This window comes from Pagrus pagrus (assembly GCF_965226575.1).
Source record: "Pagrus pagrus genome assembly, chromosome: 1".
Classification (NCBI taxonomy): Eukaryota; Metazoa; Chordata; class Actinopteri; order Spariformes; family Sparidae; genus Pagrus; species Pagrus pagrus.
In genome coordinates, this window is record NC_140185.1 from 3,811,564 (window position 1) to 3,824,360 (window position 12,797).

At 41.8% G+C, this 12,797-nt stretch overlaps 1 protein-coding gene across 4 annotated transcripts in view; it reads right to left on the bottom strand.

The window, feature by feature from the left end:
• The window catches only part of dpy19l3 (dpy-19 like C-mannosyltransferase 3), a 76,693-nt gene that overhangs the window by 39,970 nt on the left and 23,926 nt on the right, over positions 1-12,797 (bottom strand). For 2 of the 4 annotated variants that reach the window (XM_084349152.1, XM_084349150.1), the window contains 6 exons: positions 12,504-12,638; positions 11,628-11,759; positions 10,046-10,147; positions 9,509-9,582; positions 5,674-5,832; positions 2,742-2,870 (listed from right to left, as the gene is read on the bottom strand). In XM_084349152.1, coding sequence (XP_084205278.1) covers positions 2,742-2,870; positions 5,674-5,832; positions 9,509-9,582; positions 10,046-10,147; positions 11,628-11,759; positions 12,504-12,638 — 731 coding nt within the window. Of the gene's footprint in view, positions 1-2,741; positions 2,874-5,673; positions 5,833-9,508; positions 9,583-10,045; positions 10,148-11,627; positions 11,760-12,503; positions 12,639-12,797 lie in introns of all 4 variants that reach the window. The other 2 variants (XM_084349151.1, XM_084349149.1) reach the window with 1 other exon arrangement.

Sequence of the window (12,797 nt, forward strand, 5' to 3'; positions counted from 1 at the left end):
TGTAGAAGTAGTAGCAGTAGAGGCAGTAGTAGTAGAAGTAGAGGCAGTAGTAGCAGTAGTACTTGTAGCAGTAGTACTTGTAGAAGTAGTAGCAGTAGAGGCAGTAGTAGTAGAAGTAGAGGCAGTAGTAGCAGTAGTACTTGTAGCAGTAGTACTTGTAGCAGTAGTAGCAGTAGAGGCAGTAGTACTTGTAGCAGTAGTACTTGTAGCAGTAGTAGCAGTAGAGGCAGTAGTAGTAGTAGAAGTAGAGGCAGTAGCAGAAGTATAGGAATGGTTGCACTAGCAGCAGAGAAGGTTGTTCAGCTTTTAATAGGAGTGATGTAGTGACCACAATGTTGTTGCGGAGGCTGGGGCATGTTAGCTCAGGAGGCGAACCTCTACTTCACTACAACAAGGTGAGGAGGTCAACACAAGTGCAATTTTTCAGAGCTGTTATGTTACTCTTTAAACACAGAGGAATGCTAGGATGCATGAAAATCCTTGAAAATATTGCAAAGAATGTATTTGCAAAGGAACACCGTTGTACATCAGAAACAAGAGAATGCACTGAGTGGAAAATTGAGGCAGTTGCTGCAGAGGCTGGGGCCAAACTGCTCATATTGTTTGGTGGTCATAGTTCTGGTGTGACCAATAAGAGCAAATTTGTCCTTAGTCATCGTGTCACAGCAGCAGTAAAAGCTGCCAGCTCAGAGAGCCAAAACAAATTAAGAAGAGGTGGTTGGATATGAAAGTAGACCACGAGAAAGATGTTTCTGTTCAAAGGTAAAGCCTGGGTGCCAGCATGGATGTCTGGGCTCTCAACCCACAGCAAGTCTCTGGCACCTATAACTGGAGCCTCAGAGGTAGTGCTGTTCCACGGAGGGAAACTGCCAATGGACAATGTAGGTAGGTCAACCAGGGGAATAGGCTTGTGCTTATGTGTGCCAGAGACACCAAAGAGAGACACGAAACATTAAACAGGAGAAGAGTATGAGAGGGAAGGCTAATGCGGCTAATTTTACAGGAGTAACACACAAGGTTAAATAGTTTCAAGTGGACAGACGCTGCTTCTTTTTTCTTTCTGAATATAGTTTGCGAACAAATATAAGTTCTATGCTCATGCTAAGTTTTCCCTAAATTAATTAAAATGCAGCTGTTGATCCAAAAAAAGAGAGAAGCATATCTTGCTAGCTGATAGAAAAAAAGAGTAGAAAGTTTTATTGAAAATGTCTTATCCCATTTTTTGACAGTTTTTGACGGTAAGATGGCACAGCATGTCCCACAACATGCTTCTAATATTCCTAGAACACCAACATTATCTTCTTTCTCTTCAAATAAAGATATTTGCTGTGGGTTGAAACCTTTGGACACAATCCATGAGTAGCATGCCTGGCTGAGATGTGTAGTGACTGTGCCAAAAAACAAGCAGAACAGCCTCCGGTACAATAAATAACTTCTTCGCTTTTGGTGCTTACAATCCCCACTGACTCCTTAATATCCATACACGTGGGTCACAGTTTCAACTTCTGTCAAGGGTTTTTTCTAGCCCTCCTAATTTGCATGGGGGGAATTGGGATCTTCCAGCTCCACTGTGTGTATCTGTTTACATATTAGCTCATAGGACTGCTTTCCATACAGTATCTCAAGATATGTGGTATTGTAAAGAACGAACGGTTGACCACGGTTGCTTGCTAAACCCAACCCCCGAACAACGATCGTCTATCGTAGCCAAGTAACTGTAACCAGGCACAGCAGCCCCATAAGGCTTTGGTTTTCTCCGCCTGCAGAAGTAGTGTGCATGGGGCTGCAATAAATCATACTCTGCATTAAAAGCATTTGGAGGGTGGTGCCTTTACAAACACAAAAACACAAGAGCAAAAGTGCAGGAATGAATTAAACATACTATTTCTTTGCTTTGGCTAAGTAACTTACTATTGACAGTGGTAACTGAGCGCTATCTCCAAAGCAAAGGAGCACATTAATAACCAACTGCATTAGTTGTGGAGCTACAGGTAATGTAAAAACAAAAAAAGTGCAATTCACAAGTAGCACATTTACTGTGCCGTTTCCTCACTGTGGAAGACGGTCCTGGGTGTGATTAGAGTTTACTCTGACCTGCTTTTTATTGGATAGGGGGAAACTTAGAGTCCAGCAACCCCAGCCAGCATTACCAATGAATTACTTCCTGGGTGTATACGTGTTTATGTGTATGGAATCCAGAAATGTTTTGATTCTCTTGACAAACAGACCACTAATGATGCAAATTCAGAGTTTTGTTGATATGCAAGTTATCAGGTCAAATATGGACTCAATATAATTAATGAATACATATATTATGCTTAGCAGCTGGTCACTTCTGTGCTTGTGTTGCATGGAGTAGTAAAAAAAACAAGCATTGATGCACAAAGTTTGGTACTTTATAGGTTTCAGGGTGTCAGCCACACAGTGTAGTATGTATTATCAGTTGTCCAGCTATGTCCACTCTCTCTGTTCCTGTTGTAAGAGGTGTCACTATTTGAGAGACACTGTGTGATGGTGTTTGGTGTGGAGGGCTGATCAAGGCTAAAGTGGACCACTCAGACACCTGGTGAAGAGCATTTGAGAGGCACTTGGATTCCAGCATCTGCTCACGAGCACGCAAAAATCAAGCCATCAAGAGGAAAAGTACATTTGAAGAGTCTCTGTCTCGAAAATTAAACCAGAAATGCTGGTATCTGTATGTACATTATCCCACAATTACATGTGCGTGCGCATGAACTCACCTCATAGTGCTGAATGCCAGGAGGCCGTAGAACAGTGTATGCAACAGATTATAGGCCACATCTGGACGAAAAGCCACCAATCGCCCTTCTACGACTCCTTTCTTCTCCTCAGCTGAACCTCCTTTAGGTCTGCTGAGAAACAAAAAAGGGAGCGAGACAAAAGACAACAGTGATACATAAAACATTACAGCCAGACGCTCGAGAGTAGAGGCAGAAGGGTAGGTGGGTGGAATTTATATTATTCAGATTATTCAGATTTCAGGAGCTGTTATTCAGATTTCATTAGCTGTTTGCGAGCAAGCGGACATGCAATAATGCACACCCACGATTGTTTCTGTCTGCAGGAGTCAGTACGCAGAAAAACACAGAGTTGCCCGAGGGCAATGATGTCACTCCCACGATTTGGCCTCCCGCACCGAATGAGATGGACACTGGCTTCCATTTGAATACAAATCCAATCTTGCTCTTCCTTCTATGTGAGGTGGGCTAAACTGGATTAAATTAATTCCCGAATTGGCAAACAGCCCTTTGTTCTATGAGGTTAGTATTCCAGCCCTCCAACAGCAGAGGGTGAGTTGATATGCTAATGTGATTAGTTCAATGCGGCCCCTCACCTTGCACCACAGGCAAATGAAGCTTTGAGAGGCAGCTGGTAGAATATTCTGTTTTCCAGAGCATGAAGCAACAATGCCATTACTACATCTGCAGTGGTGTGGGGCGGAGAGTGGCAACCACTGTGAGTAAGTTGCTGGTAGACATCCTGATGTCCTTTTCTGAGCTCAAACTCCCTAAACTCTCTGCAAGGCCAATCATTTACACTTTACTACCTCCTTTGACCAACCTGCCCTAATGAGGACACCCACTTGTTGATCAAAGTTTAAGGATTCAAAACTCAATACTAGCTCACACAAGAGCGATGTGTTAAAATTTTCTGTGCTTGCTTCGACATTTGCGGCAATATATGTGTCAACTAACCTGTTTTTAATGTAGAATGCAAAAGTGTTAAAAAGTGTGCTAAGCTTCACCTTCAATGGATTTTAACCTGAGAGATCCCCTTACCAAGCATAATTATGTCATTGTGATCACTATAATGATAACTACAATAATGTGAGCATCCACACTTTTGTTCTATAAACATGAGCACCAAGCACATGCTGTGCTTAGGTCGATGGATATTGAATACCCCTGTTATGAATGTAGGTTGCACAGAGAGAAAAAGCACAAAAAAAGAAGAATATGGCTTCACAAAATTCTTCAAAGATGAGGATTTAGGTGAATCCAACACTCTGTTACTGTTCGAGAGTATTTTATGTGTAGTTTGCAACATAGTATACATTATATAAGCGTTTAATAAGTGGTTTAAATAACCAAGACTGAGTTTTTGCAGTAGACCATCTAAGGTGTTTCCTAAATGCCATCAATTAGCTTATATAAAAGATGTCTGCTACAGTCAGGAACCAATATTACAAGCACTCCTGCAACATTATTTTGTAGGAAAACGATCGCCCTTTAAATTAAGATGGATTTTGATTCTCAGTGTTATTATTGTTCATCAAATCGCTCTGAAAGCCATCCCAACAATATCATTCCCCACTGTCGTTGTGCCCCACTGTACTGTTGTGATGTGGACTCACTTGAGTCCATTTGAGTTAGAATGACTGTCAAGATACTATATTTACAGTTAATGTTATAGTTAACGTTTTTGGTGCGGTTGGCCCTTTATTTAACCCAATGACTAGACATTTCAGTGAATTTCACACTGCTCATGGTTTCCTGTTGTGCATAGAGGGCATGAGCACATCAAACCTTTGGTCAGGGTAGAGGACAGAATACAGAACCTAACCCCAGGGAAGCTTTTTGGATTCAAAGACTGGATGCTAGATGTAAGATGCAAGTTGTGTGCAAGTAAATTATTATGGGTCATTCAATCTCATGTTATTTCATTGTTTTCTATTTGTTTCATCTGTTATGTTATTATCTAGGATTTCATGTGATTTCCTCTGATTGTTGCTACTATATAGGTGAGGCCACAGTGTTTGATGAAGACCATTGTTTGGAGCCCTGATGAAGTTGAAACCTATTTGGCCTTTTTAATGATAATCCTTGGATTATGGATATAATATTAACATCTCAACCCTAGAATATGTAAAAAAAATTTTAACATATTATTTTTTTGGCCACTTGGAGTATCACAAAAAGCTGAAAACACAGCATTGCCATTTCACCACCTTCTAAGCTCATGACAAACCTGTTAGCATTTTATTTTATTTTTTTGCTTTTTTACTCCGTTTTGCTCCACTCACTCCTGAGGGAAATATCTGGCTCTTTAGCTGCTAAATGCTCCACCAGCTAGTCACTATCTTTGTCTTTCTGCCATATGGTGCTGGACAGATGGTGTAAAGTGTTGAATTATCAGAGCTTTGTCACTAAAAACTGCAGCCTGCTGCTTCTGGAAACAACACCAGTGACAGGGGTGAAACCAAAACAGTCAAGTTGAGAGCCTCAAAGGCAAAACAATAAACTGAAAGGCACTCAATTGTTCCCCTTTCATTTACAAGTAGTCAGATTGTCATATCCTTATGGTTGACCTGAAGGTTGTGTTATAAAATAAATCTTTTAAAAAATCAGTAGGGTTCTTTCTGTTGTTAAAATGATTGCACACATCTACAAACATCAGACTAAACTGGTCATTAGCTGTCGCTTTATGTTGCAGGAAAATAAACAGATATCAACTGCCACTTGATAATGAACATTAATAGAATTGAAGTAAGAGTAAGTGAAAACATGGAAATTATATTCAGAGCCATCTGATTCATTTCAATGACAAATTCTCCTTTTCATTTCAAAGTGAGGCGTTTCAAATGTTGCCCAAGGACATCTTCCTCCATCTCCCATTATTCCCTCACTCATTTCCTGACCAGCCATCACCTACCTCATGTTCTGCAGTGCAGCACCTGCCAACAAGCCGCTGAGCAGCAGCAGTGTGAGGATGTAGGGGTATAGTAGCAGGGTACCAGCCAGGCGCTCCAGTGTGTCGAGGGGCAGCACGCCGAAGGCCTCTTCACACAGATACAGACTGGCATCGAAATCTCTGCAGGAGGGGAGGTGAAATTAATGAAGGGGGGGTGAAGAAAGGGGGGAACATGACACAAGGACGAGGAGTGAACTTACTTGTTGGCAGTGGAAACTGTCAATGAAATATACTTGGTTTTGTCTCTCAGTATTTGGTCTGTAGCACTCATTGCTGAGGTGCACTTGTCTGTCAATCAGTAGCCCCATTCACACTGCCCTTTGACTGCAGGGATCATGGGCCGATTCTCTGCATCGCCCTTTGTGTGAAATGTTCAGATGTGGCGAGGGGTGAAATTTCGCTGCGCCTCTGATGCGCCTCCGGAGGTAGTATCAGAGGTAGTATCAGAGGTAGTATCAGAGGCGCAGCAGAGGCAAACCGGCATCTGTGTGAACGGATAAGCCGGCGGGCGGGCGTGTCGATCTGATGGTGTTCACATTCAGACAACTAAACAGGTCCTTCACTCAACAAATAAAAGAGAAATGACCAACAAAGCAATGTTACAGGACCAAACAATAGTAACGCAGTAACTGGCAGTGTCTTTGGCAACTTACATAAGGAAAAAAATACCGCAGTTATATGTGGAGAAGTGTTTGTCCTCCTGTCTGTCCTCCTGTCTGTCCTCCTGTCTGTCATCCTGTCTGTCCTCCTGTCTGTCCTCCTGTCTGTCCTCCTGTCTGTCCTCCTGTCTGTCCTACCGACTATTCGTCACATTTCTGCCCCAGCAAAAAACTTTAACTCACCAACTGTTTGTCTCCTTCCATTATTGTGTTACTGTCTCATGGTGACGGTCAGCCCTCCCGACCAAGACTTCAGTAAACGTTCCCCCAGAAAACAGCATCCCTCACCGCGACTGACAGAGTCAGACAGCATCCTGTTTACTGATGGCGATTATGTAATTATGTCATTTAGAGCGAAAAATGTAACTTCCCCGATGCATGGTGGGTCAGGATCTCAATCACAACACACTATAACTGCATCCATAGGATTATAAACAGTCAGCGGTACATGTTTAGAGTAACATCTAAATCGGAAACACATTGAAAAAAACACACAGACGTCATCACCATGACGTGTACCGTCATGCCTCTTTTGGACCTGCAGCGCCGGCGTGCTGTATGAATTGACACACTGGTGTGGCTTTACGTTGGAGCTGCTTGATTCAGTGTGGACAACTACTACTTCTACAAAATACTCTGTGTGAAAAGGGCTAGTGTGTCGAGGACCATTTTTTTTATGTTCTGTTGATGAAGTTCTGTGGGTAGCAATTGTGCTAACTACCCAGGACCCTGTTCTAATCCAGGCTAACATGTAGTTGTTTTGAGGCTTAAACAATCATGATAATTCTCATCCAACTACTTTGATTCTTTGAACACAGTTCAGTAGTTTATTTGTTAATCCTGCATTAAGTTGTCTTGAATAACAGTACACTTTCATTTATAAATAAAGGCAAAGAGTAAAGTGTCAAAACTAGACCTAATGCATAGGGAAACAGACTAATTGACATTCTACTTTATTTGTGTTCCTGGGCTGTGAAAACCCAGTAAGAGCTAAGGGGGCTGATGTAATTGCTATTTATGTACTGCAGTGTTTTTTATTTATTTTCCTGGAAATGTCAAACTATGTATCACATATCACAAGGCAAATCATTTTCATTTAACATTAAAATGTTAAAAAAAAGAAAAGATTTTATTTCTGTAAATAAAATCTTGAGGCTGCAAGAAAAATTATATTTAATGTGTGATCTGTTTTGTCAAAAAGGTTGGGAACTGCTGCTCTAGGCTCTAGTATGACCCAGCACACCACCTCACCCCCGACTGAGACTCTGTTGCTCCTCCTACTGCACTGGATGGTACCTCCAGTATTTTGTGGACTGTCTCGCAAAACATTCAACCTCTGTAGCACCAGTGCTATGTGCAGAAAAAAACGCTGCTATACGTTTTATTTTTAAGAAAGGTCAGGTTTAATGGTTTCTTGACATTTTTGAAAAATGCTTTTTAAAGTTTATATTGCTATTCACAATCACACCTAGATATGCAACATGCTGAACAAGCTGTACCCTCTGTCCTTTTACAATGATTTCAGGAGGATGGGGACCGTTTAGAGATATAGAGAATAGAGCAATCTAAAAATGATGAGATTTTTTTTTCATATTGTCAAGCCCCAACTAGAACATACAGTACATGTGGTTCATCCTAAGTAGTGAACGATCCACTTAAATGCAGGTTTGGCTTTGTTGCTCAAACAACTCCAGATGATTTTCAAGCCAGATTCAAAGCACTGAAACATCCAGGTTATGACCAAACATTCACCATCAAATCAAGAACAGTTATCCCTCGACTCCACAGGGCACATCTCTGTTACCTGGCTTGTGCGCCACTGATTTGCTCCGTCCGCGTTTCAGAAGCGCCGTGTCATGCCTGCCTGATGTTGTTGACTTGCTCAGATTGTGTTTATTTCATCATTTCTCCCCGATTTTTGTGGCTCTACTGAGGTTGAGTAGGTTACGTAGTTAAAATCGGTTCGTTATTTGTCTGTTTTAGGTGTGTAAGTTGTGTTGTAGAGCCCGAGTCAGCGTCAGGTGTTTTATTTTAAAAATTGACTGGATGCGCAATGCTGTTCCGCTGTCTGACTTCCTGTCTGGCTAAATCTGCTCTGTGTAGATCGACACGGCTGCGGTCCACTACCATCAAAAATAGACTCAGCACTTATTCTCCATGGAGCACAGCAGAGCCACTTCTGGGACGCTGCTGAAACGTGCCATGGTGCAGCCGGTGGAAACACGAGCATTGTCTAGAACAGTTGCAATCTGCTAGCAACCGTGTCGTGGCAGTTATCCATGTACAAAGGAGAACACAGCAGAAAAGAACATTATTACTTACCTTTACAATGAAAGCAATTAAAGACACAACTAAAAGAAACAAGATGTCTTGTCTGCTTATGTAAAGATACTGTATATTTCTGTCACGTTAACAGGAAGAGACACACAAATGTGTACAATTATATAAGAAATGCTTTCAAAATGAGCTGAATTTATCATCACAATATGGCTTCAATCTACAGCATACACCTGTTTTTTCTTTGGAGTGTACATTTTGCGCATAACATTGGCAATACTCCCTGACAAACAGCCGTGCTGATAAGTAATTGAACTGAGAATTGAGATATCTCAAAACGCAGAACTAAACTCGAGGGATAAGAACAAGAAACAGTCAGAGAGAAGGAATAAGTCTCTGCGAGTGAGAGAGGCAGGAACAGAGGCAGAGGCAGAGATGGAGTGTGGAGCAACCATTGCATTTTCCACTGCCTCCTGAATAATTGAAGTAGCAGTTGTGTGGCGTTGGGTTGTGAGCTGTGTTATCTGCCACCCCGGAGCAGCTATCCAGTGGCTGAGCTGCTCAACACACACAAAGTATCTGATCGATGGGAGGCCTGCTGTTGTTACCCCGCCATCTATTATTCACACACACTAACGCTCCAGGTGCTACAATACTGGTGCTTAGTGAATAACACAGTCGCGCTGGATCAACTCAAGAGGTGAGCATGGGTGCAGACTGTGTGTATGCACTATAATGTGTGTGAGCGAGCCCCTGTGTCAAAACCTGGTTTCATGAGAGTGGTGTGTGACTGTGTTCAAGAGCAGGAGAGTGTGAATCTATAGATGAGCGTGTATGCGTCTACGGGTGTGTGCACATACCTCGTCGGCCCAAGGGCAAACTTTGACTTGATGAACTTGAAGATGTGTTCATCTGATCTGAGCTGAAGTGCTTTCTGTAAACACACACACAGATACGTTCATGTTGTCAAGGTGAAAGATTCTGCAGCATTCTGAGACGATGAATAAGTAAATTCATAGGGTGAGATCATATGGTGACCTTGCACCATACCTACGAATGTTAGATACATGAGGAGAAGGTGAGGAGGAGGAGCAGGAGGAGGACTGCAGTAGAAGGAGGTTGTGGAGTGTATCAGGGGAAAGACAAGTGTGAGAGAGTGAAGCAGAAGTAATACAGGAAACGAAAGTGCAAGGCAAGGAGAGAAGAGGAGGGAGAGAGATCACAGGTACACAGACCAACAAGGCAAGGAGATGAGATCTGGAGAAAAATGGGGTATAAGAGAGAAAGGAAAACAGGATGAGGCAGAAAAAGGAAGGAGAGGATAGTGAATAAGAAGATAGAAGCAGTGAGTAGAGAATGACAAAAGAAGGATGGGGGCAAGGGAAGAAGAGGAGCACCTTGGCCAGGTAGTTGATGGTGAAGGTGAGGAGGAGAACCATGGCGCTGTGGAGAAGCAGTTTGCCCAGACGAACCAGCAGGCTTCCTGTCTTCAGACCAGACTGCATGACCAGCAACCAGAGATGGGTCAGTACATCTGTTCTATTCATAATGCACTTTTACATTTAGAAAGCAGACACATACAGCGTCACCTGTATTTTTCTTTTCATGTAGACAACACTGTCTGCAAGGGCTGACAATATTTTCAGATGACAAAATATCCTTTTTTTTTTAAACTAATGAGCCACTCCATGTTATAAACCACGGATGAGATCAAGCGATTGTTTTGCAAGGAACAAATTAGTCAGACTCAATGAAAAAGTCTAGAGCAACTCCTGAACTGGTATTATCAAAACCCACTTTTTACTTTCCAAAAGCAAAATGATCAGTGACTTTGTAACAAAAGTAAAAAAAATCTCAAAAATGTACTGATTTAAACTTGGTCTGTACTTTTTGTTCTGTCTCTTGCTCTGAGGTCCTGATTCAGAATTATTCATTTGATTACATGAACGAACAATGAAGAAGTTTAACTGGGAGATTCTGACAACTGCAATTAATGTGAAGTGCCCAGATCTTTTCTCGAGAGAGAAGTTTTGCCAGTTTTGTTGATCTTGTTGAATAAAACAAAAACACACAATCCACTGGGGATTGTGCAGAGTGATGCGTCTTTTATCTCACAAATAATTTTTGGTTGAGTGCAGACACTCGCTGACAGACAGCAGACAGCAGCCATTAACATTAATTAGCTTCAGCTGATAAAATATGCTGTTGAAGAAGTTTTTCTTTTAACCCGGCAAAAGATAAATATTTGAAGTTTTAGTTACAGAACTTCGTTTCTCGTAATGAATTAATGTGCCCGTCTGCACTGCCAAAATGTTCAATCTATTGTCGGGAAAATGAAGAGCTGATACTTATATCATATATTTTAGTATTTGGGCTTGGGAGGACATAAAAGTTAAAAAAAAAAAGTTAAAAGTTCAGAACTGGGTCGTTGGTGTTAAGTTAACTCTAAAGTCAAAGTCACATGTCTCAATCAACACGTCTTAAACATATTAGAATGGATTACACATGGCAGATTTAATTCCAATCTGCCACAGTTACAGCATGTAGTTACTGCACACAAATTATTTAAAGCCAGAAATCAAATCTCTCATCCATTTCTGATTCTCAGCCTTCCTCTCGTTCCTCTTCCATCCTGTCACATTTAATGTTACTGTAATTGTTGCTGTGATAAGATCTGATTTAACTAAATTACATTTAGAACTGACAGGAAAAAGCCGTCTGCAGCATAACAACTGAAATTATGTTTTGCAAAAACTGGCTGCAGCATGGGCCTCTTTAATTCATTTGTAGTGCAACCTAATCTTCCATCTGTGTTCGTAAACAAGCTAACACAACTGTCTGAAGGCAAACTCTCACTTTTATTCTCTGTATCACACATCACGGGCACGCACACACACACACACACACACACACACACACACACACACACACACACACACACACACACACACACACACACACACACACACACACACAGACCTGGAAGTGTCTGATGAAGAGTGTGGCTACGATGAAGCTCAGAACCAGTGATCCCAGTATCATGGAGTTACAGAACTGGAGGAGCCACACACTGAGGAGACCGCTCACTTGAACAAGGTATAGAGTGGTCACCTGGAGAAAGATACACATGGTGCTGCTGTGGAACAGTTCTGGTAGGTAATGTGTGATCATGTCAGCCATTACAGTAACACCTATGAGTAATGACCATTGGTTACTGAAAGGTTGCTCTCAAAGAAAAACTGAGGCATTTCATGGACCCATTAAAGAAAGACAGCGAAGCGTAGCAAGACCCTTCCTTTGGAAAAAGTGAGACCTACAAAGACTGGGTATATGGGAGCTGCCAATGGTTCAGTGGGTGTTAAAATAACATGACTGGAGGGAAACATCTGGAAGGAATCAGTGCAACATTAGCCAACTATTTTCCAAGTTAAAGTTAGTTAGCCTAGCTCGCTAGCTTACGCTGGGTCCCCCCAAATGTTGAACTCTGTAAAGAGGCAGACAACTTAAAACACTTCAGCTATGTTTAAAGGACAAAAAGCACTGCGTATGAATGTTCAAAGTATATTCAATGTGACATAATACAGTTAGTAGCTCCGAGCAAAACACCCACCCAGAGGCTTGAGGCTGAGATGCTGTTTCAAAAGATATGTCCCAAAACAATTTTGTCAAATGTATCTTACAGTATCATAATAGTTTATATTTCCATTACAGGAATAAACTCCACCAATTTTGGTCAGCGGAGATAAACCAAGGTGCTAGAAATCTTATCTGGTTTATGTGCTCTGCTAACAATTCTCATTTTTACAACACAGCCACGGAAATAACCCTTCAAGTATAGCCTTCTTTTAGCCATACCTGTGTCGTTGTTAAGAAGTCCACACAGTCGAGGGTGTATATGATGAGAGCCTGAACAAGCAGGATGAACTGGTTGAACTGCCATGTCAGACAGAAACAGAATGTGGTCACATACATCAACCACACCATCACCTTCTGAGGAGGAGAACACAAACAAACACATTGGGGTTAGACACTTGAACTAATGCTAACGGCACATTTCAGCTGCGCTTCGAGCCCTTTGAGTGGCGGCTGGTTATCGAGCAGCTGGGTTGCGTGTTCAAAGGCTTTGATGTAGTGTTGGCTTGTGTGTAC